This window comes from Pteropus alecto, unplaced genomic scaffold (assembly GCF_000325575.1).
Source record: "Pteropus alecto unplaced genomic scaffold, ASM32557v1 scaffold287, whole genome shotgun sequence".
In the NCBI taxonomy this organism is placed as follows: Eukaryota; Metazoa; Chordata; class Mammalia; order Chiroptera; family Pteropodidae; genus Pteropus; species Pteropus alecto.
The window spans coordinates 479,535-506,129 of NW_006439718.1; the positions used below are offsets into that span (position 1 = coordinate 479,535).

Here is a 26,595-nt window from a genome sequence, read left to right on the forward strand (position 1 = left end):
GACTGCAAAGTGGTACAGCCACTATGGAAAATAGTATGGAGGTGCCTCAAAAAACTAAGAATTGATCTACCATATGATTCAGCAATCCCTCTCCTGGGTATTTACCCCAAAGACTTGAAAACCCATATCTGAAAAGATAATTGCACACTGATGTTCATTGCAGCACTATTCACAGTGTTCAGGACATGGAAGCCACCAAAGTGTCCTACGATAGATGATTGGCTAAAGAAACTGTGGTACATATATACAATGGAATATTACTCAGCCATAAGAAGAGGTGAAATACTGCCATTTGCAACAACATGGATGGACCTCGAGATAATAATTCTAAGTGAAATAAACCAGGCAGAAAAAGTTGAAAACTACATGCTATCACTTATATGTGGGATATAAACCTAAAAGCAATAAACGAACATGACAAACAAACAGAGACTCATGGACATGGACAGTAAACTAGTAGTTACCAGTGAGTAGAAGGGAGGGGGTTTGAGGGAGGTAGATGGGGTAAAAGTGGTCAAATATGTGGTGACATTAAATAATTAAAAATAAATAAATTAATTAAAATATGCCTGAAAGATCCATCCATCAGAATATCTTAAGGTGGGCAGATTTAAACGAGCAGGGCAGTGGGACAGGAGGAAGGACAGGGATATTTGCTGTAGTTCAGAACCCACCACAGCTCCAGTAGCGGCAGCAATGGAGGAATCGGGTTACAGTACTCACAGTAGAGCCTAGAGTTTAAGATGGGCAGAAGCAGTAGTCCCCTGAGAAAAGGCCTCTCTCTACCCTTCTCTGTATCACAGCAGACACCCAGTACAGGTGGCTGGGAAGCTTAAAACAATAGTGCATTTCAGACAGTCATTACTAGGGGGGCAGAGCCATAGGTAAACTTGCTTCCATAGCCTCACCCATCCTGAAAGAGCCCAGTAAAGAAAGCTGAGAAGCCCACTTCCCAGACCTACTCATCCTGGTAGACCTCAATAGAGACAGTGGAGACGCCTCCAAAAACAGCAGGGCCAGTGATCATTAGTAAAAAGGAAGTAGCGCCGGTAGCTCGTAAAACTGGTTCTTCACTATCCACTACATACCCGCACCTCAGTAGTATTGCCCAATAACCAAGGTGAGCTGGTCACACAAGGGACATCCACCATCCCAGTGGATACACAGCATTTCCCTTAACTGACGTGATGCAGTTCCACTGCAATCCCAGAGGTGCAAATAGGGCCAGTAGATGAAAACAAAACTTGTGTTATAACATCATCTTCTGGAAAACAAAAGAAAGCACCCTACATATCAACCTGCTGAATTGTTGAAATCAAGACTATCTAAAGAAGAAAAGAGGTCACTATCTCAAATCCCCAGGCAGAGAAACAAATTCATCAGGTACCATGAACAACCAACATAACATGGGAGCACATAACATGGGAGGAAAAAAATGAAAAGCCTCCAGAAATCAAATTCAAAGTTATAGAAGACTGTGACTTAAATGACAGAATTTAAAAATGCAGTTATAAAGGTGAAGTACAAGAGAACTCATAAAAGAAGTTCAATGAGCTCAGTATAAAAATTAATAAACAAAAGGAGTACTTTACCAAAGAGCATATAACTATAAAAAGAACCAAACAAAAGTTCTGGAGCTAACAAACTCAATAAATGAAACAAGGAATACATTGGAGAGCATTTAAAACAGCAGACCAAATGGAAGAGAGAATTAGTGAGCTCAAAGATAGAAACATAGAAATGACCCAGGAGGAAGAAGAAAGAGACTGAGTTGAAAACAAACAAACAAACAAACAAAACCTCTACGAGAAGTATCTGACTCTATCACAACGAACAACATAAAGATAATGGGTATGCCAGAAGGAGAAGAGGAGGGATCAGAGAGCCTATTCAAACCAATCAATGAGAACTTCTCAAACTTATAAAAAGAACTAGAGCCTCAAATACAAGAAGCTAACAGAACACCCAATGATCCCAATTCAAAAAGACCTTCTCCAAGACACATTATATTAAAACCATCAAAAATTAATGACAAAGAAAGAATACTCAAGGCAGCCAGCGGCAGGGGAATTGGGGGAGACTATAACATACAAAGGAAACTCCATTAGATTATCATCATACTTTTCAGTAGAAATTCTACAACTGGGAGAGAGTAGAATATTAAAAATATTGAAAGAGAGAAACTACTAGCCAAGAATAATATATCCAGCAAAGTTATTTTTTAGATATGAAGGAAAAATAAAAGCTTTTCCAGACAAACAAAAGCTGAGGGATTCTACCACCACAAGGCCTGCATTATAAGAAATGTTCAAAGGAGCTCTTCCATATGAACCAAAAAGACAAAAGTATACAAAACTCTGAGTAAGATGACAACCAGACAGACAGAAGCAGAAAAATGAAACTTTATTTCAGAATAAGGTATTAAACACTTAACTATAACATAAAGGTTAAAAGGAAAAATAATTTTTAAAAAAGACTATAACTTCTGCAATTTGGAAAAATGCACAGCATTAAAAGGGATTACTTGTGACAACAAAGATATAAAAGGAAATGAGAAAAAAGACTGACCTTGCACAGGTGAATGAAGATAAAACATAATCAGAAGAAAAAGGACTACTGTATGTAAAATATTTTTTACATAAACCTAATGATAACCATAAAACAAAAATCCAGAGCTGAGACATGTAACATAAAACAAAAAGGAAATGGAGAAAAAAATCATAGAAAACCACAAAACTAAAATAGCAGACAGAAACACAACAGAAAAGAAACAGTGGCGATACAAAGCAACCAGAAAACAAGAGATAAAATGGCTGTAGTAAGTAGTCATATGTCACTAATTCCTTTAAATGTAAATGGACTGAACTCACCAATCAAGAGGCATAGAGCAGTGGAATGGATGAAAAAACAAGACATAACTCCATGTTGCCTATAGGACACCCATCTCAGCTCCAAAGGCAAACATAGATTCAAAGTAAAGGGGTGAAAGATGATACTCCAAGAAAATGTCATCCAGAGAAAAGTGGGTATAGTCATACTTACATTAGACAAAAAATATTTCAAGATAAAAAAAAGTTAATAATATATAAAGATAGATATTTTATAATGATAAATGAGACAATTCATCAAGAAGATATAATACATCAATATATGTGCACCCAAACTGGGAGCATCAAAATATATAAAGCAATTACTAACAGACCTAAAGGGAGAAACTGACAAAAATACAATTATAATAGGGGGCCTAAACATCCCATTGACAGAAATGGATAGATTTCTGTCGATAAGGAATTAGGTATTAATCTTTGAATGTCTGATAGAATTCATCAGTGACTCCATCCGATCCTGGACAAGTCAATAAGGAAATAAGGAAATATTGGCCTTAAATGACATATTGGATCATATAGACATAATTGATGTTTTAGAACTTTCTATCTCAAAATGACAGAATATAAATTCTTTTCAAGTGCACACAAAACCATCTCAAGAATATACTATATGTTAGGGCATAAAACTGGTCTTACTAAATTTTAAAAGAATGAAATCATACCAAATACATTTTCCGACCATAGCAATATGAATCTGGAAGTTAACTACAAGAAGAAAGGTGGAAAACCTACAAATATGTGGATATTAAACAACATGCTACTGAACAACTACTGGATCAAAGAAAAAGTAAGAGATCAAAATATAAATCTAGCAAATGAAAGTGAAAATAGAACATACCAAAATTTTGGGGACGTAGCAAAAGTGGTACTAAGAAGGACGTTAATAGCATTATAGGCTTAATTCAAGAAACAAGAAAAATTTCAAATAAATAATCCAAAATAACACTTTAAAAGCTAAAAAAAGAAAAATGAAGTCCTAAATCTGTAGAAGGAAGAAACTAATAAAAATTAGAGCAAACATAAATATAAGTAGAGAACAAAAATACAATAAAAAATTATAAAACAAAAAGTTGGCCCTTTGAAAAGATTAATAAAATGAACAAACTCTGGCTAGACTCACTAAAGGGATAAGAGAGAAGACTCAAAGAAATAAAATCAGAAATGAAAGAGAACACTACAGAAATACAAAGGTTTATACAAAAATACTATAAAAAAATACAAAGGTTTATACTATAAAAAAATACAAAGGTTTATGCAAAAATACTATGAAAGCTATACACTGCCAAACTTGAGAACCGAGAAGAAATGGAAATATACAATCTTCCTAAACTGAATCATGAAACATTGAAAGACTGAAACAGATTGATCACTAATAAAGAAATTGAAACAGTAATCAAAAATCTCCCAAAAAATAAAAGTCCAGGATCAGATGGAGTCACTGATGAAATCTATCAGACATTCAAAGATTAATATATATCCTTCTCAAATTCTTCTTAAAAATTAAAGAGAAGAGAACAATTCCTAACTCATTTTATGAGGCCAACATTACTCTGAATAGCAGTCTCAGACTGGTATACTTTAGAGGTATTTTATAAAGATTATATAAGATTATGCATTTTAAAATGCTTCATAAATGATAAAGTGCTATAGAAATGAAGGAAATTGATTGTCTTTAAACCTAAAAATCCCTGGACTACATTTGGCTTAGCTTGATCCATCTATGTCGTTGCAAATTCATCTTTCATTATGACTGAGTAATATTCCATTGTATATATGTACACTTTCTTTATTCAATCATCTATCAAAGGGCACTTTGGTTGTTTCCATGTTTTAGCCACTATGAATAATGCTGCAATGAAGATTGGGGTGCATATATCTTTACAGATAAATGTTTTCAAATTTGGGGGGTAGATACCCAGAAGAGGAATTGCTAGGTCATATGGTAATTCTATTCTTAATTTTTTGAGGAAACTTCAGAATGTTTACCATAGTGGCTGTACCAATTTACATTCCCATCTACAGTGTATGAGGGTTCCTTTTCCCCTGAGACCTATCCAACACTTGTTATTGCTTAGCTTGTATATGACTGCCATTCTAACAGGTGTGAGTTGGTATCTCATTGTGCTTTTGATTTGAATTTCTCAAATAGTCAGTGAAGTTGAGCATCTTTTCATATGTCTCCTGGCCATTTGTATGTCTTCCTGGGAGAGGTGTCTGTTGAGGTCCTCTGCCTAATTTTTAATTAGATGTTTCCTGTTGTTGAGTCATATGAGTCCTTTATATATTTTGGATATTAGCCCTTGATCAGAGGCATTGTTTGCGAATATCTTCTCCCATTCAGTTGGTTGCCTCTTTGTTATGTTTATGGTTCCTTTTGCCTTTAGATTGATATAGTCTCATTCATTTATTTTTGTTTTTACTTCTCTTGTTTTTGAGGTAAAAGTGATAAAATCCTCTCTGAACCCAAGGTCCATGAGTTCAGTACTATGTTTTGTTCATTGCAATTTATTGCTTGAGGTCTTTCTTATATTTAGGTTTTTGATCCATTTTGAGTAAATTTTGGTGTATGTTGACAGACAGCAGTCTAGTTTCATTCTTTTGCATGTGGGTTTCCAATTTTCCCAGAACCATTTATTGAAGAGGCTTTCTTTTCTCCACTGTGTTTTTGGCTTTTTTGTCAAAAATTATTTGCCCATATATATGTGGATTCATTTACAGGCTGTTAATTCTATTTCATTGGTCTGTGTGTCTGGTTTTGGGTTTTTTTTTTTTTTTTGCCAATACCATACCGTTCTGATTATTGTCACTTTGTAGCATAATGTGAAGTCAGTGTGATACCGCTGGCTTTTTCCTTTTTATTCAGGATTGCGTAGACAGTGTTTTGTGACATAAAACTAGCCAACAAAAAAGACTGAAATCATATCAAGTATATTCTCCAACCACAACACATTGAACCTGGAGATCAACTGCAAAAAGAAAGCAGAACAAACAAACAAACAAACAAATATATGGAGATTAAACAACTAAAGAATGAACGGGCCAAAGAAGAAATTAAAGGAGAGATACATAGAAACAAATGAGAATGAAAATATAACATATCAAAACTTTTGGGCTACAGCAAAAGCAGTAATGGGGCAAAGTTTATTTCATTACAGGCTTATCTCAAGAAACAAGAAAAATCTCAAATAAACAAACATTACATCTTAAAAAAAAACTAGAAAAGGAAGCAAAAATGACACTCAAAGACAACAGAAGGAAGGAAATAAGAAATATTAGGCAGAATTCAATGAAACCAAGAACAAAAACATAATAGAAAAATTAATGCAACAAAGAACTGATTCTTCGAAAAGATCAATAAAATTAATAACCTCCTGGCTAGACTCACTAAGGAAAATAGACACAAATAAACAAAATCGGCAGTGAAAGAGGAGAACTTAGGACAGATAGACCACCGAAATACAAAGGATCATACAAGAGTACTATGAAAGATTACATGCCACCAAATTCAGTAACCTAGAAGAAACTGACAAGTTCTTGGAAATATACAACCTTCCTAGATTGAATCACGAAGTAGCAGAAAATCTAAATAGACCAATCAACAGTAAGGAAATTGAAACAATCAAAAACCTCCCCCCAAAGTAAATGTCCAGGACCAGATGGCTTCACTAGTGAACTCTACCAAACATTCAAACATGATTTAATATCTGTTCTGTTTAAGCTCTTCCAAAAAACTGAAGAAGAGCCAATACTTCCTAACTCATTTTATGAGGCCAACATAAAATGATACCCTGATACCAAAACCTGAGAAGGATAACATAAAAATAAAGAAAACTATAGATCAATATCTCTGATGAATACAGATGGAAATGGAAAAATGCTAAATAAAATGCTATCAAATCAAATACCATACATTAAAAAGAGTATACATCATGATCAAATGGGGTTCATTCCAGAGGCACAAGGAAGGTTCAACAGACACAAATCAATCAATGGGATACACCACATAAACAAAATAAAAGGTAAAAGTCATATGATCATATCAATAGATGCAGAAAATGCATTTGACAAGATACGGCATCCATTTATGATTAAAATACTTAATAAAATAGGTATAGAAGGAAAGTACCTCAACAAAATAAAGGCCATATACGACAAAACCTCAGCTAATATGATACGTGATGGTGAAAAATTAAAGCCTTCCCTCTCAGATCAGGAACAAGACAAGGTCGTCTGCGTGCACTACAGAATATTTAATATAGTGTTCAGTATAGTGTTGAAGTCCTAGCTTGAGCAATCAGGCAAGAGAAAAATAAGAGGTATCCAAACTGGAAGTGAAGAAGTCAAACTGTTACTTTTCTGCAGATTCTCTAGATAGAAAACCCTAAAGACTCTACAAAAAAAACTATTAGCATTAATGTATAGGCTAAGTGGAGAGCCAGAAGAGAGAAAGAGCAATTAGGGAGATTGTTTTATAAACAAACTATATAAATGTCTAAGCAATGTACTATATACTTGAAACTAATAAAATAAAAAATTTAAAAAGCTATTAGCAACAATAAACAAATACATTAAAGTTGCAGGATACAAAATCAACTTACAATAATCCATATTGTTCCTATACACTAACAATGAAATTTCAGAAAAACAAATTTAAAAAAAACAATTTCTTTTGCAATTGCAACAAAAAGAATAGAATACCTAGGAATAAATTTAATGAAGCATATGAAGGACTTATACTGAAAACTATAAGACATTATTAAAAGAAATTAAAGACACTAAGAAATTGAGACACTCCGTGTTCATGGATGGAAGAATCGACATAGTTAAAAGGGCCATACTACCCAAAGCAGTATACATCTTCGTTAAATATGCTATCCCCATCAAAATCCTAATGGCATTTTTTTAAAGAAATAGAACAAAAAAATCATTAGATTTGTATGGAATCATATGACATCCTGAATGGCATTATCTCTTAAAATGTTTAATAATGGTTCATCACCCTGATTTCACAAATATATATCAATGCACTTCTGCATATTCCCCCTACAGAAGGTAGCAGAATAAAATATTTTAACTATCTCAGGAAGATCTTTATTACTTTTATAATTATAAATTTATTTTAAAACTGAATGAACCAACTAAATATGAAGGTATTTATTCAGTGATGACAGTCAATGTGTTCTACTTTGATAGTTATAATAACCACTTCAAGTCTACTGGAAGAAACAGAAATATAAATAGATAATTAAAATATAGTTTAGTAATTGGCAGAGGGTAGTCACAAGATGGTAGATTGTTAGAGATAAGCCAAACCTAGCTTTGAGGAAAACAGGGAAGGTCTGGCTGAGCTAGCTCTGAAAGATTGCAGGAATTACCTCAGCAAAGAAGGGGGGATGGATGGTTCTTGCAAGAACCGCAGTTTCAAAGGCCTGGTAACAAGAGAAAGAGAATGATGAATTCCAGAAATCGAAATAAGTTCTATAGGAGAGCTGGGACTAGAGAGGTAAAATTTATGCCATGCTGAAGAATTTCACCAGGAGAGAAACAGAGAGCAGCAGTAGGAATTTAGAAATGGAGAGGATTCTAGATGTTTAAGAAGGTAGAATCAAAAGAGCTTTGTGACTACTTTTGGATATTACAGATGACTCAAAATTTTCTGCTTTAGACAACTGGATGGTTGCATTATATAAGATATATATAATAAAGGAAGAAGGTCAAGTTGAAAGAAAAAATGGTAATTTGGAAAATTTTTGACTCTGTAAGGAATGTAAGGCATAGAATGAGATTTCCTGCTAAGAGTAAAACCATGTTGTATTTTGTTTCTGCTCTTTGGATGGCCTGAGACAGAGAAATCCTGTGAGTAACCCGGTTGGCACTAGCTTCGCTCAGCACAGGGAAGTAATGTGTAAGGACCTTTGAAGACAATCAAAGGGCAGCCTTTTGTTGGAGAATAGATTGATAGCTTTATTGTCCAAGACAAAGAATAGAAATAGCCCCATTGTATTTGTGGTCACAAAATGGTCAAAAAAGTATCAGGGCTTGGGGTACCAAAAGTGACTTTGGTATCTCAGACTATTAGACTTTGTTTTAGATGGTTCATGGACTGAGAAGTAGTAAAGCATAAGAAAAAGATTGAAGAACTTCTATAATTAACCCCATGACAGTGACTGGAAGAAATACCTGGAATAGAAGATTTGACCTTTACCATGTTCTAGCATATACAAAAATATGCCCAGGCCACCCACTGCTAGAGCTCCTCATCATGGTCACAGGTCAAACTGCCTAACACTAAAAGCTATACAATTCACTTTTTATCTTTTCCCAAATGTTAACAAGAAAATAATCAAAACCATTTTCAGCTTACATGGAAGAATATCTCGATATCTGTTTTTGTCTCTGTTGCATGGTTCATTCCCAGAGTTGAACTCACCAGTCAGATTCTTATATTCTAAATCCTTTAAAAGGTAAGAAATATAAGTCATGTATATACTATAACAAAAAAGAAAAAGAAAAAAGCTGCCTTTTTTAGTGTTCATGTCACTATATGACATGACCTTATGTTAAATGTATTATATAACAAGTGTAGAAATCAGAATCCCATTTAAAAATTACTATTTAAAAATATCCCAAATTTGAGATATAAATCAACAAGTTACTGTATAAGAAAACATTAAACTCTTAGAGATCCTTTTTCCCTTGAACTTCAATATTTTTCAATTTTCCTTTTAAAAAAAGTCAATACAGAATATTCACATATTTGGAGCTACCCATAAATTGATCATTTTATAGACAAAAATAATAAAATAACAGCAACATAAGTATATAAACATATTAACAAAACATACAAATAGTCTCACAGTTTACTCCTTGCCCCATGAAGAAATCATAGCTAGGACACCAATCAAAGAATTCTTCCTTTCAAAAAATTTTCTTTACCAAGTATATATATATATTTTTTTTTCAACAAACATTTATTGAACATTAGTATATACTTGGTGCTATTCTAGGTATTAGAATACAAAAGTGAATCTGAATTTGAAAATGGCTTCACCCTAAAGAAGTGAACGAAGCAGTTGGAGAGGCAGATATGTAAACAAGGTACAGAGACACCAGTAAAAATAACAGCACTAGATTGTACCTGAAGTATGGGAAGAAAAGCTCCTAGAAAGGAAGAAGCACTTGAACTGGGCCTTCATCAGAAGTTACTCACATGAAAGTCTGTGTGTGTGAAAGGAAAGAAGAGCAGAGGTAAATGGCTATCGTTCCAAGTAGGAGGACAGGAATAAAGGCATGAAGGCATGCCCATCCTCTCCAGGAAACAGTGAATAGTATAACAAGACCACAGAGCACATGACTTAGCCCAAAGGAAAGCAAAAACTACCTGGAAGGCCTTGCTTCACATATAAAAAAAAAAAATTGAGGTGTACCTAGCCCTACTCTATTAGAATATTTGTATGTAAAGCCTCCAAACCTATACTTTTCAAAAGTTCTTCAGTAACTCTTGGGTGGCAAATTTGGCACCAATCATCTTTTAAAAAGTGGTGACAACTCCTTCCATGGGGAATGAGGAGCTAATTAAAGTTTTAAGCAGTGGGATAAAATAATCAGATTATTACCTTTTTAATCTTTCAGCAAACCAATTCTAAAATTAACCTGGGAAAAAATCTGTAGGAAGGACCAAAACAATTCTGTAGAAAAAGAGTAATGAGGAAAAACTAGTCTTAACAGATGGTAAAAAATAATATAAATCTATGCTAATTAAAGAATTTGGTACCGGTATATGAATAAACAAATCAGTGGAAAAAGTCTAAGAATAAATTAAAATGTGTGTTGAACTTCAGTATATGATAAAAGTGGCATTTTACATTACCCAAAAGAAGTTTTTAGAGAATCTTGGGACAACAAAATGGCTATATAATGCTGGGTTCCTACCAAACACCTTATAAAAAATTAAATTCTAGCTGGATCAAAGATATACACATTAAAAAATTATCAAATATTTAGGAAAAACATAAAATAAGTTTTATGATCCTAGAGTGAAAGATGAATTCCCTAAATATCCAGAAAACCCTGAGGTCTATAAAGAAAAAGTTGCCATATTTGACCACTAAAAATTAGTCATTTCTTTTCAGTAAATACATGTTTGCACACACATGTGTATGTAACACAAACAACAAAGTAGAAAATTTTACCATATATGACATGCAAAAGGGATAATATCTTCATTATGTAGAGTTATAGATAAGAAAAAGAATGACTAGAACATTGGAATTAGAACTAGCAGTTCGAAAATAAATATAAAAGGCTTAAAAACAGGGAAAGCTAATCCTTTGTTCTCAAATAAAGAAATGCCAATTAGATCACCAACAAGAATCATTTGTCATTTAAGAAATGAGCAAAGATCCAAAAATTTGATAGCACAAAATATTGGTTGTCTTTCTAGATTTGTTCTAAACAATATGCACACATATGCACAGGAATACAAAGGAGAGTGATTGCTATTCACAATAGCGAAGACTAGAATAATCTAAATGTCCACCACAGGGGACTATTTAAAGAAAAGAAGGTCTTATCCATATAATTAACTACCATGAAACACATAACAAGAATGAGATAGAGCTGTATATGTGCTGATAATATAGTTGGAAATTATTTCTTAAGTGGAAAATTCGTTTTAAAAGGAAGGGAAGGGTAGAATAGTGAGTAAAGTACATACATGTCAACAATTTTTCTGTAAATCTATATGGAAAACTTAATAGTGGAGAAAGGGTCTAGGAAGTTAAGGGAGAAAAAAAGGGAGACTATCTACTTCATAACCTTTCATGCTATTTGACTTTTTTACTATGTACATTTAGTACCTCAAAAAACAAATTCAATTTTTAAAAACAAAAACAATGTACTCAGTCTAAAAAATAGAAAAAAACTCTCTGGTAGTGATGTAGAAAAAGAAATCACATATAGACTTTTTTAAGACAAAAATATTTACCATAAATTCCTGGATGATTTCATATTCTACTTTTTTCTGAAGCATTTTAAAACAATCCTTGATGGCTGATTGCTCATGAAAACTGAATATTAATGGTCGAACCTGAGCCAACTGAGCTAGCTCCCTTTCAGAAACAATTTGTATACCTAAGAAGAGAAAAATTCACATTTGTAACTTACTTGTATGTTTGTGAAGGGAGATTTTATTGTTGTTCTTGTTTTCTCTTAAGTAAAGACACAGCCACTTAAAGATTAATGAACATTTATTTTTTCAGAGCTGAAGAGTCTATCACTTTGAAAGAAAGTATCCTTGTTTCGGAAAAATCATGACTATGTACACAAAACCCACTGTTTTAGAGAAAACTGTGAGTACTATAAATATAACAAACAGCAGAATGAGAAGTTTTCTGTTTAATAATGTGAATTGGGTTATATACTGACAATTATGCCAAGGTAAGTGTGTATAAGACTTAGATGGGAAAAAGAGAAACATTTCCCCTCCCCGGGCCTAAATGTTTGGAAGTCACTGGAGTCTGAGATGACAGGATGTGAAGAGTCTAAAATACCTCTTACTCTAAAACAGATCAAGTACACATATGCACACACACGCATGCATGCATACACACACACACACACACACACACACAAAACCTAAGGATAGAGAAGATCTATATGATGTAACCAATAAAACTAAAAATATATATAATTATATATAATATAATGTATACATATATTATATAGTTATATATTTATAGCCATTCTATTTAATAGTAAACATGGACTTTTTTAAAAATGAAAATCCTTTAGGTCATGTTGACAGTCTAGATTCCACATATCTGAAATGGTACACATCATGTTCACTGGCCAAAATGTAATAAATCTAGAAGTAAATATTAAAAGAATATTTTAAAATTTTTATAACTTTGAAGTAAAATACCATTCTCAAAAGTCTCTGTCCAAAGCCAAATAATATGAACTAAAATCAAGTTAATAACAGCAAAAAATATGCAAGAAGCAACTAAGAAGAACAAACATTAAAAAGAGATAGAAGTTTCTAAAAATATGCACAGCCCTAGGAAAGTCATCGTGTCTTGGAACACTAGTATACATACCTAAAAGCTTTATGTAGGGGTGAGAATGAGGGGCTGTTGGTTAGGAGAGACAGTTACAGAAATCCTAAAAATTTTCACAGATATCTCTAACCTTAGTATGAAAAGAGCACTAGGAAGCCCAGAAGGGGAGATCAAATTCCCACAAAAGTAGAAGACATTTTGATCATCTTTGATCCTCAATGGAAAAACGCTTAGAGTTACCCTTGTGTTCCAGCCTTACAGGGGGCGGTGGGGGGAAGCTGAGAGAAGGCAGAGAGGAAAGGTAGAATGACTGCAATGAATACTGTCATTGACTTCCCAACAGTGATTCTATTCTACCCTGAGGGTTAGTTAAAGCCATTTGTAATCATGCCACAATAATTCCCTATTCAGTGAATAATTCAGCAATAGGTAGATGATTTGAGCCAATGGGAAGCAAGGAAAAGTTTATTCAGGGATTATGGGCAAGAGAATCAAGCCTCTATCTACCTCTATCCCCTGCCCGGGCATAAGCATAGAAGCACAAGGCCCTGATTACCAAAGGCAGCCTTGTGAGACCATAAAAGGAATACACTGAATATGGTAAATATTAAAAAGAAAAAAAGAAAGAAAAACCATAAAGAACTTATATTCTTGATGACATCACTGACTAACTAATGCTTTTGAACCTGGAACACTTCCTACCTCTGGACTTGCATTATATTTATTTAATGTTAATGTCATTATGAATTTGGTTTCTTTTCATTGCAGCCTGGTCTAAGAACTCCAACAAGGTGTATGCATCAGGCTTCAGATATAGCTAATGGCAATCATTACAGAAAGAGATGTTATTTAGCTATTTGGTGCCGACATCATTGGGCAAGTTTGAAGAGCAGGTGTTTCCCTTGTTATGATCCAAAAATAACACAGCAGAATGGTCTGCCAAGAAAAGTGCTACCTTTACCACAATGATGAATATGAGAGAGCTGAACACCACTGCTCTAACCACTGGCTCCGGGATGACACCACTTTAGCAACTGTGAGGAACTGGAAAGTCACCACCACAACTGTTGGCTCTAGTAATGTGTCACCTTAGGTATAATGAAGCATCAGGAACGCCACATCTGCTATGGTGTGTACCAGCAACATGAGTGCCTCTCTACACATTTAAGTCTTGGCTTAAATGAGAGTTCTCTTTTCTCCTTATCCTCTCCAACACTTGTTGTTCTTTGATTTATTGATGATGGCCATTCTGACAGGTGTCAGGTGATATCTCATTGTGGTTTTAATTTGCATTGCTCTGATGATTAGTGACCTTGAGCATCTTTTCAGATGTCTATTGACCATCTGTATTTCCTCTTTGGAAAAGTATCTGTTCAGGTCTTCTGCCCATTTATTAATTGGACTGTTTATTTTTTTGTTGTTGAGTTGTATGAGTTCTTTATATATTTTGGATACTAACCTTTTTTATCAAATGTATCATTAGCGAGTATCTTCTCCCAATCAGTCGGTTGTCTTTTTGTTTTGTTGATGGTTTCCTTTTCTGTACAAAAACTTTTTAGATTGATGTAGTTGCATGTGTTTATTTTTTCTTTTATTTCTCTTGCCCAGGGAGATATATTTGAAAAGAAAGTACTGTTAGCAATATCATAGAGTTTACTGCCTATGTTTTCTTCTAAAAGTTTTATAGTTTTGGGTCTTACATTTACGTCTTTAATCCATTTTGAGTCTATTCTTGTATATGGTGTAAGAAACTAGTCCAGTTTCTTTTTTTTTTTTATGTGTATCTGTCCAATTTTCCCAACACCATTTACTGAAGTGACGGTCTTTACCCAATTGTATATTCTTGCCTCTTTTGTCATATATTAAGTGAGCATATAGGTGTGGATTTATTTCTGGCCTCTCTATTCTGTTCCATTGATCAATGTATCTGTTTTTATGCCAGTAACATGCTGTTTTGATTACTGTATCAGGTAGTGTGATACCTCCAACTTTGTTCTTCTTTCTCAAGATGGCCATGGTTATTCAGGGTCTTTTATAGTTCCATATAAATTTTAGGATTATTTGTTCTAGCTCTCTGAAAATGTCATTGGTATTTTGATAGGGATTGCATTGAATCCATCAATTGTTTTGGGTAGTATGGACATTTTAATGATGTTGATTTTTCCTACCCATGACCATGGTATATGCTTCCATTAATCTGTATCTTTTTCAATTTCTTTTTTTCAGTGACATATAATTTTCCCAGAACAGGTCTTTTACCTCCTTGGTTAATTTGATTCCCAGGTATTTTATTATTTTTCATGCAATTGTAAATGGGATTGTTTTCTTAATTTCTCTTTTTGAAAGTTCACCAATGGTGTATAAAAATGTCACTGACTCCTGAATATTAATTTTGTATCCTGCTACTTTACTGAATTCATTGATCAGTTCTAACAGTTTTCTGGTGTAATCTTTAGGGTTGTCTATATACAGTATCATGTCATCGGCAAATAGCAAGAGTTTTACTTCTTCCTTTCCAATTCGGATACCTTTTATTTCTTTTTCTTGTCTGATTGCTGTAGCTATGTCTTCCAATACAATGTTGAAGAAGAGTGATGAAAGTGAGCATCCTTGTCTTGTTCCTGATCATAAGGAAAACGTTTTTAGCCTTTCTCCATTGAGTATGATGTTAGCTGTTAGGTTTGTCATATATGGCCTTTATTATGTTGAGGTATCTTCCCTCTATTCCCACTTTGATGAGCTTTTATCACAAATGGATGCTGGATTTTGTCAAATACTTTTTCTGCATCTATTGATATGATCATATGGTTTTTATCTTTCGATTTGTTAATGTGATGCATCACATTCATTGATTTGTAGATATTGTATCAATCTTGCATTCCAGGAATAAATCTAACTTGATCATTGTATGATGTTTTCAACATATTGCTGAATTCAGTTTGCTAATATTTCGTTGAGCATTTTTGCATCAATGTTCATAAGAGATATCAGCCTATAGTTTTCTTTTTTTGTAATGTCATCGTCTAGTTTTGGGATCAAGGTAATGGTGGACTCACAAAGGAGTTAGGGAGCCTTCTCTCTTCTTGAATTTTTTTGGAATAATTTGAGAATCGGTGTTCATTCTTCTTTGAATGTTTGGTAAAATTTGTCTATAAAGCCATCTGGTCCATGACTTTTGTTTTTCAGGAGATTTTTGATACTGATTCTATTTCCTTGCTGGTAATCAATCGGTTCAGATTTTCTGTTTTTTCTTGACTCAGTCTTGGGAGACTGTATGTTTTTAGGAATGTGTCCATTTCTTCCAGATTGTCCAATTTGTTGGCATATAATTGCTCATAGTATTTTCTTATGATCCTTTGTATTTCCGTGGAGTCCGTAGTTATTTCTCCTCTTTCATTTCTGATTTTATTTATTTGCTCTTTTTTCTTTGCTGAGTCTGGTTAACAGTCTATCAATTTCATTTATCCTTTCAAAGAAACAGCTCTTGGTTTCATTCATCTTTTGTATTGTTTTTCTAGACTTTATTTTGTTTATCTTTGCTCTGATCTTTATTATTTCCTTTCTTCTACTCACTTTGGATTTCAACTTATATTATGAAGCCAGCATAATCTTGATAGCAAAATCCAGAAAGGAAAATTTCAACTCAATTTCTCTCATGAATAAAGACTTGAAAGTACTAATTAAAATATGAACCTGTTTTTTCTTGACTCAGTCTTGGGAGACTGTATGTTTTTAGGAATGTGTCCATTTCTTCCAGATTGTCCAATTTGTTGGCATATAATTGCTCATAGTATTTTCTTATGATCCTTTGTATTTCCGTGGAGTCCGTAGTTATTTCTCCTCTTTCATTTCTGATTTTATTTATTTGAGTCCTTTCTCTTTTTTCTTTGATGAGCCTGGTTAAGAGTTTGTAAATTTTGTTTATCCTTTCAAAGAACCAGCTCTTGGTTTCATTAATCTTATGTATTGTTTTCCTAGACCCTATTTCATTTATATCTGTTCTGATCTCTATTATTTCCTTACTTCTATTCACTTAGAACTTTGTCTGCTATTTTTTTTCTACTTCTTTTAAGTGTATGGTTAGACCGTTTGAGCTTTTTATTTTTCTTGAGGTGGGTCTGTATTGCTATGAATTTCCCTCTTAGGACTGCTTTCACTGTGTCACACAGATTTTGAGTCATTGTGTTTTCATTTTCATTTGTCTCTAGGTATCTTGAGTTCTTCCTTGACCTTATTAATAACCCATTCATTGTTTAATAGCAGGTTATTTAGCCTCCATGTGTTTATGTATTTTCCAGTATTTATCTTGTAGTTGATTTCTGGTTTCATACCATTGTGATTAGAGAAGACGGCCAATATGATTTTAGTCTTCTTAAATTTTTGTCTTGTTTTGTGTCCTAACGTGTAGTCTATCCTAGAAAATGTTCCATGTGCACTTGAGAAGAATGTATATTTTGTTGCTTTGGGGTAAAATGCTCTGAAAATATCTATAAAATCCATCTGGTCTAGTGTGTCTTTTAGGCCCATTGTTTCCTTGTTGACGTTTTTTGTCTGGAAGATCTGCCCATTGGTGTCATTGGGGTGTTAAAGTCTCCTACTATGAGTGTATTACTGTTGATCTCTCCTTTTATGGCAGTTGATAATTTCATTATGTATGTAGGTGCTCCTGTGTTGAGTGTGTATGTTTACTAGGGTTATGTCCTCTTGATTTATTGATCCCTTTATCATCATGTAATGCTCTTCTTTGTCTCTTATTATAGCTTTTGTTTTTAAGTCTATTTTGTCTAATGTAAGTATAGCTACCCTGGCTTCGTTTTTTTCATTTCCATTTGCATTAAATATCTTTTTCATCCCTTTACTTTCAGTCTGTGAGTGTCATTTGATCTGAGATGGGTCTCTTTTAGACAGCATATGCATGAGTCTTGTTTTCTTATTCATTTGGCTACCCTATATGTCTTGACTTGAGCATTTAATGTTCACATTTAAAGTGATTTCTCATAGGTACATAGTTACTGCCATTTCATTATCTGTATTTGTTATTTCTATTTTCTTTTTTACCCCTTCTCTTTTTACTGAAGTCCTTTTAACATTTCTTTTTATTACTGGCTTGTTGATGATGAATTCCTTAAGCTTTTTCCAGTCTGGGGAGCTCTTTATCTCACCTTGCATTTTAATTAAAAGCATCGCTCGGTAGAGTTCATGGTTGTAGATTCTTGTTTTTCATAAGTTTGAATACTCCTTGCCAGTCCCTTCTGGCCTGCAAAGTTTCCATTGAAAATTCCACAGACATTCTTTGGGGTTACCCTTGTAAGTAACTAGCTGCATTTCTCTTGCTGCCTTTGAGATTTTCTCTTTTTATTTGACCTTTGGTGTTTTAATTATGATGGGTTTGGTGTGGGTCTGTTTGTATTCCTCTCGTTTGGGACTCTTTGGGCTTACTGAACTTTTATGTCTAATTCCTTTGCCAGGTTAGGGAAGTTTTCTGTCATTATTTCTTCAAATAGATTCTCAATCCCTTGCTCTCTTTCTTCAGGTACTCCTATGATGCAATATTATTGTGCTTCATGTTGTCCCAGAGGTCTTTTAAACTATCCTCATTAAACAGATTTTTTTTCTTTTTGTTGTTCTAATTAGGTGTATTCCGCTACCTTGTCTTCCAGTTTGCTGATTTAATCTACTGCTTCATCCAATCTACTATTGAATCCTTCTGGTATATTCTTCATTTCAGTTATTGTATTCTTCATTTCTGTCTGGTTCTTTTTTATAGTTTTTATGTCCTTTGTTATGCTTACCATCTCTTTGTTGAGGTTCTCATTATGCTCATCCATTCTCTTCCTAAGTTCGTTGAGCATCCTTATAATCATTATTTTGAACTCTGTCTCTGGTAGGTTGCTTGCCTCCATTTCATTTATCTTATTTTCTGGAGTTTTGTCCTGTTGTTTCGTTTGTGGCATATTTCCTTCTTTTCTCATTTTATTGGCCTCTCTGTGTTCGTTTCTATGTGTCAGGAATATTTGTTTTGTCTCTTAACTTTGGCCAGATGGCCTAATGTGGAAAGTGTCTTGTGTAGCCCACAGGCACACTCTCCCTGATCTTCTATGTCCCGGGTCTGGACACGATCTTTGTGTGGATTGTGTGGGATCTTCTGTTGTTGCCAAGTCTTTACTGTTGTTAGTACATCATTGGATGAAATTAAAGCTCAGGTTGACTAATTGTGAGAACTGGCTGTACCCACAGGGTAAGAGTTGCTGTGTGGGGGCTGACCCCACTGAGTGGGATTTGCCCTAGCAGGCTTATGTACTTGTTGCAACCACCCTTTGCATGTATTGCTTATGTGACTAGTCAGGAGTTGCTCTGTTGTGGTCTGGTGTAAGCCTCTAGATGCATTGGTTTTGTGGCCCCTTGAAGGGGCTCCCCAATAGGCCAAGGTCAGCCCCTGCTTTTGATTGCTCTAGGATACCTGGTAGGAACTACAAAGTGATCTGCAGATGTTTGTTGTGTATGCTAGATCTATAGATAAGTGGAAGAACAATGCTGTAGGCAGCAGTCTGGTTATCCACTGTCCATGACCTAGGGCAGTTAAGCAGAGGAACCAGTGCTCCTCCAGGTCTGACACTGCCTGTAGTTGCCCATAAGTCTCTGAATCTGGAAAAGCCTCTGGGTGATATGCATGTTGGGTGGCATAGGGACCTTGGGAATCTCTTGGGTCTACTGAGTAAATTTCCCCTGCCACTGCAGTGTCAGTTTATATGCCAGAGCTGTCTCTGTGGCTCTCTGTACAAGTTTCCAATCATAACAAGGTCAGCTACTATCCACCTTGGGCCTGAATGCGCCATCCCAGGGCAGGGGCAGCTGCCTATCAATGTGTGGCGGGCACTTTGTGTGTTGGATGGGGCAGGAGCTCAGGGAAATAAGGGCCATCAGACCTATGCAATTCCCGCAAGAGATATTGTAGCTCGTACAGGCAGCAGTGGTCTGCCCACAACTCTTTTATCAGAAATGCACTCACTGCACTAGCCAAGGTCTGTTGCCTGCGCAGACTGAGGAACCCCAGATCCAAGCAGGGCAGGGGAGGCTGCCTATCAATGGGCTGCAGGCACTTTGTGGTTTGGGTGAAGTGGGATCTCAGGGAGACAAGGGTCATTCAAACAAAAGAGCCTCAGTTTTGCTGAAACTTCTGTGCCCTGGCGATCCCGCTGTAGTCACAGACCACAGTGAGACCAGCTGCCATCTGGGGTGGTCCCACAGACCCCTGTACTCCCTAGACGCAATATTGCAACTCTTGCAGGCAGCAGAGGTCTGCCTGAAACTGATTTCCATGCAGTTCCTGAGCTCTCCTAGCCAAAATTGTCTGCCTGTGTGGATTGGCAGACCAAGGGGGGAGGGGCAAGGCAGGGGTGGTTCATTGTCAATGGGCCATCTGGAGCAATTTGTGGGTAGGGTGGGGCAGGGTCTTAGGGAGACAATGGCAATCAGATCAACACAACCTCAGTCTTGCTGCTACTTCGGTAACTTTTCTCACTTTCCCACAGAAGTCCCAGATCACAGCAAGACCAGCTGTCTGAGACTTGCCCACAGATCCTCAATATTCACCCAAGTTCATGTTGGCAGCAGTTATCTACCTGAAACTACCTCAGAAACGTGCACTCACAGCACTGGCTGTGAATGCTTGGCCCTGAATGGGAACTGGGTGTGGCAGCCATCCAGCAACAAAAGCAATCTGCAGGTTGGGTGGGGTGAGCTGATCTCCTAAGGCCAGCAGCTTTCTAATGGCCTTGTGGGAGAAATCTACACAGTCAAGCTGGCCATCTGCAGATTGCCAGGTAGAGGGGCCGGACTAAGGCACAATGGTGGCTGCCCTTCCAGCCATAGTTCTGGCTCAGGTAATGCGTACTTTCTCAGAATGAATCCCACACAAGCCTCTGACCCACCACCGGTGCCCTGGGCGAGTGTCCACAGGTCAGAAAGACTGTGCTTAAGTCCTTTAAAGGGGCGTCTAAGGTTTCAGTCTCCTTTTGTCTCTCTCAGACAGCTGGAATCCCCTCTGATTTTTCCAGTCAGAGTTATTGGAATCTCCTCTTCCCTGGGTTAGGACTCTGGGCTGAGGAGTCCATAAATGATGCCAGGACTCCCCTCTCCTGCAGGGGAGCCTCTCCAGCCTCGCTCTCCCTCCCAGTGATCCTCCACCAATCGCAGGTGTGGGTCCAGCCTGATTTGCGACTTTGCCCCTATCAGCTTTGATGTGGCTCCTTTATATTATCAGACATAGGTGTTATGATCAGCTGGACTTTAGGTAATTCTCCACATTGATAATTTTATAATTTGGTTGTAATTTCAATGTGGACCTGGGAGGAGGCAACCCCTGCTCTTACCTAGTCCACCATCTTCCAAGTACCTTATCTCTGTTTATTTGTCTTACCCATTTGTTGCTTTCAATTTTATATCCCACATATGAGTGAAATCATGTGGTTCTCATTTTTTTCTGTCTGACTTATTTCACTTAGCATGATAATCTCAAGATTCATCCATGTTGTTGCAAATGGCAGTATTTTCTTATGGCCAAGTAATACTCCATTGTGTATATATACCATATCTTCCTTATCAAATCCTCTATGAAAGGGCACTTTGGTTGTTTCCATGTCTTGGCCGTGAATAATGCTGCAATAAACATTAGCGTGGCATATATCTTTATGAATAAATGTTTTCAAATTTGGGGGTAAGATACCCAGAAGAGGAATTGCTGGGTCATATGGTAATTCTATTCTTAATTTTTTGAGGAAACTTCAGATTGTTTACTATAGTGGCTGTACCAATTTACATTTTCACCTACAGTGTATGAGAGTTATTTTTCCCTCAAAACTTCTCCTACACTTGCTATTGCTTATCCTGTTGATGACTGCCATTCTAACAGGTGTGAGTTGGTATCTCATTGTTTTTTATTTGAATTTCCCAAATAGTCAGTGAAGTGGAGCATCTTTTCATATGTCTGTTGGCCAGGTGTATGTCTTCTTGGGAGTGGTGTCTGTTGAGGTCCTCCACCCATTTTTCCTGTTGTTGAGTTGTATGAGTCCTTTATATATTTTGGATATTAGCCCTTTTTCAGAGGCATTGTTTGCGAATATCTTCTCTCATTCAGTTGGTTGCCTCTTTGTTATGTATATGGTTCCTTTTGCCTTTAGTTTGATATCGTTCCATTCATTTATTTTTGTTTTTACTTCCCTTGCCTTTGAGGTCAAATTCATAATATCCTCTCTAAACCCAAGGTCCATGAGTTTAGTACATATGTTTTGTTCTATGCAATTTATTATTTCAGGTCTTATATTTAGGTCTTTGATCCATTTTGAGTTAATTTTAGTGTATGTTGACAGATAGCAATCTAGTTTCATTCTTTTGCATGTGGCTTTCCAATTTTCCCGGCATCATTTATTAAAGAGGCTTTCTTTTTTCCATTGTATGTTTTGGCTCCTTTATCAAAAATTATTTGCCCATCTATATGTGGGTTCATTCATTCATTGGTCTGTGTATCTGTTGTCTTGCTAATACCATGCTATTTTGATTATTGTCGCTTTGTAGTATAATTTGAAGTCAGGCAGTATGATAGAACTGGCTTTGTTCTTTGATTACTTTGGCTATTCAGGCTCTCGTGATTCCATACAAATTTGATGATTTTTTTGTTCTCTTTCTTTAAAAAAAATGTCATTGGGATTTTGATGGGGATAGCATATGTGATGGGAATGTATATTGCTTTGGGTAATATGGGTCTTTTATTTTTTATTTTATCTTATTATTATTATTTAATATGGCCTTGTTAACTATGTCGATTCTTCCATCCATGAACACGGAGTGTCTCAATTTCTTAGTGTCTTTAATTTCTTTTAATAATGTCTTATAGTTTTCAGTATAAGTCCTTCATATGCTTCATTAAGTTTATTCCTAGGTATTCTATTCTTTTTGTTGCAATTGCAAAAGAAATTGTTTTTTTAAATCTGTTTTTCTGAAATTTCATTGTTAGTGTATAGGAACAATATGGATTATTGTAAGTTGATTTTGTATCCTGCAACTTTAATGTATTTGTTTATTGTTGCTAATAGCTTTTTAAATTTTTTATTTTATTAGTTTCAAGTATATAGTACATTGCTTAGACATTTATATAGTTTGTTTATAAAACAATCTCCCTAATTGCTCTTTCTCTCTTCTGGCTCTCCACTTAGCCTATACATTAATGCTAATAGTTTTTTTTGTAGAGTCTTTAGGGTTTTCTATCTAGAGAATCTGCAGAAAAGTAACAGTTTGACTTCTTCACTTCCAGTTTGGATACCTCTTATTTTTCTCTTGCCTGATTGCTCAAGCTAGGACTTCAACACTATACTGAACACTATATTAAATATTCTGTAGTGCACGCAGACGACCTTGTCTTGTTCCTGATCTGAGAGGGAAGGCTTTAATTTTTCACCATCACGTATCATATTAGCTGAGGTTTTGTCGTATATGGCCTTTATTTTGTTGAGGTACTTTCCTTCTATACCTATTTTATTAAGTATTTTAATCATAAATGGATGCCGTATCTTGTCAAATGCATTTTCTGCATCTATTGATATGATCATATGACTTTTACCTTTTATTTTGTTTATGTGGTGTATCCCATTGATTGATTTGTGTCTGTTGAACCTTCCTTGTGCCTCTGGAATGAACCCCATTTGATCATGATGTATACTCTTTTTAATGTATGGTATTTGATTTGATAGCATTTTATTTAGCATTTTTCCATTTCCATCTGTATTCATCAGAGATATTGATCTATAGTTTTCTTTATTTTTATGTTATCCTTCTCAGGTTTTGGTATCAGGGTATCATTTTATGTTGGCCTCATAAAATGAGTTAGGAAGTATTGGCTCTTCTTCAGTTTTTTGGAAGAGCTTAAACAGAACAGATATTAAATCATGTTTGAATGTTTGGTAGAGTTCACTAGTGAAGCCATCTGGTCCTGGACATTTACTTTGGGGGGAGGTTTTTGATTGTTTCAATTTCCTTACTGTTGATTGGTCTATTTAGATTTTCTGCTACTTCGTGATTCAATCTAGGAAGGTTGTATATTTCCAAGAACTTGTCAGTTTCTTCTAGGTTACTGAATTTGGTGGCATGTAATCTTTCATAGTACTCTTGTATGATCCTTTGTATTTCGGTGGTCTATCTGTCCTAAGTTCTCCTCTTTCACTGCCGATTTTGTTTATTTGTGTCTATTTTCCTTAGTGAGTCTAGCCAGGAGGTTATTAATTTTATTGATCTTTTCGAAGAATCAGTTCTTTGTTGCATTAATTTTTCTATTATGTTTTTGTTCTTGGTTTCATTGAATTCTGCCTAATATTTCTTATTTCCTTCCTTCTGTTGTCTTTGAGTGTCATTTTTGCTTCCTTTTCTAGTTTTTTTTTAAGATGTAATGTTTGTTTATTTGAGATTTTTCTTGTTTCTTGAGATAAGCCTGTAATGAAATAAACTTTGCCCCATTACTGCTTTTGCTGTAGCCCAAAAGTTTTGATATGTTATATTTTCATTCTCATTTGTTTCTATGTATCTCTCCTTTAATTTCTTCTTTGGCCCGTTCATTCTTTAGTTGTTTAATCTCCATATATTTGTTTGTTTGTTTGTTTGTTCTGCTTTCTTTTTGCAGTTGATCTCCAGGTTCAATGTGTTGTGGTTGGAGAATATACTTGATATGATTTCAGTCTTTTTTGTTGGCTAGTTTTATGTCACAACATATGGTCTAGCCTTGCAAATGTTCCATGTGGATTAGAGAAGACTGTATAAAATGGTGTTTTGGGATTGAAAGACTGTAAATGTCAATTATGACCCGATTGGTCTAATGTCTGATTTAAGGTTGATATTTCCTTATTGATATTCTGTTTGGATAATCTAGCCATAGATGTAGTAAGATATTTAGGTCCCCTACTGTAATTGTTTTTCTGTCAGTTTCTCCTTTTTGTTCTGTTAGTAGTTGCTTTATATATCCTGGTGCTTTCTAATTGGGAGCTTATATATTGATCAACATTATGTCTTCTTGATGTATTGTCCCCTTTATCATTATGAAGTGTCCATCTTTGTCTCTCTTTACCTTTTTTTATCCTGAAGTCTATTTCATCAGATATAAGTATGGCTACCCCCGCTTTTCTCCGGATGCCATTTGCTTGGAATATCGTTTTTCACTCTTTCACTTTGAGTCTATATTTATCCCTGCAGCTAGATGTGTCTCTTGAAGGCAGCGTATAGTTGGTTTTTGATTTTTGATTCAATCTGCTACTCTGTGCCTTTTTACTGGTGAGTTCCATTCCATTTACATTCAGGGCGATTATTGATATATGAGGTTTTCCCATAGCCATTTTGTCTTTTGTTTCTGGTAGCTCTGTATCTCCATTGTTTCTTTGCCCTTGTGTTTCTGTTTGGTGGTATTCTATTATTTTTCTCTCAGTTCCCTTTTTTTATGTTATGTGTCTCAGTTCTGGATTTTTGTGTGTTGTTACCATTAAGTTTACATAAAAGAAAATTTCATATATACAGTAGTCCTTTTCCTTCTATGTGAGTCTTACCTCCATTCCTCTTTGCAAATTCAGACCTTTACTCCCTCTCCCTTTGTCTCAAATTATTGTTATTTTTGTGTGAATTCATTTCTGAGTTGTAATAGCTATTGTGTTCTTTTCTTTTTAAAATGTTTTTAACTCCTTTAACCATTATGTAATATTTAAGTTACATAAATATGTAAATATTATTCCAACCTTATTCTGAATAAGGGTTGAAATTTTCTGTTTTGTCTGTCTGTTAGTCACCTCACTCATAGTTTTGTATTTTTTTGTCTCTTTATTTCAAGATCCCCTTCAGTATGTCCTGTAACGCAGGTCTTGTGGTAGAAAATCCCCTCAGCTTCTGTATGCCTGAAAAGGTCTTTTTTTTCCTTCATATCTAAAGGAGAACTTCGCTGGGTATATTATTCTTGGCAGTAATTTTCTCTCTTTCAGTAGTTTAAATATTGTATTTCACTACCACCTAGTTTGTAAAGTTTCTGCTGATAAATCTGATGATAATCTAATGAGTTTTCCTTTATAGGTTACCATCTTCTTTTCTCAGGCTGCCTTGAGAACTTTCTTTGTCATTAATTTTTGACAGTTTGGATATTGCATTTTCTTTCTGAGCTGCCTTGTCACCTTGGTTGTTTATGGCATTTATGGGAACGTACTCTGTTTTTTAAAACAAATTTTATTTTTTTAAGAGTGATCTCTCTTTAGCAGGGTGACAAGAAGAGGTTTTTCTTTGTTTTCCGGTAGGTGGTGCACAAGCCTCCTGAACTACCCAGGCCTCTCAGATCTCTGCTGTGTGGCAAAAAAAAAAAAAAAAAAACCCTTTATTCCATGAGGAAGTATGTCTCCTCTGTGACCAGATCACTTTAGTTCCAGGGCTCTACCCCCATGGGAGAATGTGATGAGTGATGGGGTTCCAAGCCTCTGGAGAGCCCCTAAAGTCCCAGTGCTGTCCCAGCAGCCAGATGTGCTACGTGAGATGCCCTAGTGCTTTCCCCTGGATCAGCCTAGATGGATTGGGGTGGGGTGAGTTGAGAGAGGCCACCAGTGTGGCTGTGTCTCTTTTCCTTCTAGTTATACTGA

General features: G+C 35.4%; 1 protein-coding gene across 3 annotated transcripts in view; it reads right to left on the reverse strand.

Annotated features, from left to right (window-relative positions):
- The window catches only part of PTPN20 (protein tyrosine phosphatase, non-receptor type 20), a 50,502-nt gene that overhangs the window by 14,863 nt on the left and 9,044 nt on the right, over window positions 1–26,595 (reverse strand). For 2 of the 3 annotated variants that reach the window (XM_006916918.1, XM_025050327.1), the window contains 3 exons: window positions 24,125–24,133; window positions 11,875–12,014; window positions 9,253–9,343 (listed from right to left, as the gene is read on the reverse strand). In XM_006916918.1, the coding sequence (XP_006916980.1) occupies window positions 9,253–9,343; window positions 11,875–12,014; window positions 24,125–24,133 (240 nt within the window). The remainder of the gene's footprint in view (window positions 1–9,252; window positions 9,344–11,874; window positions 12,015–24,124; window positions 24,134–26,595) is intronic. The other variant, XM_025050328.1, reaches the window with a different exon arrangement.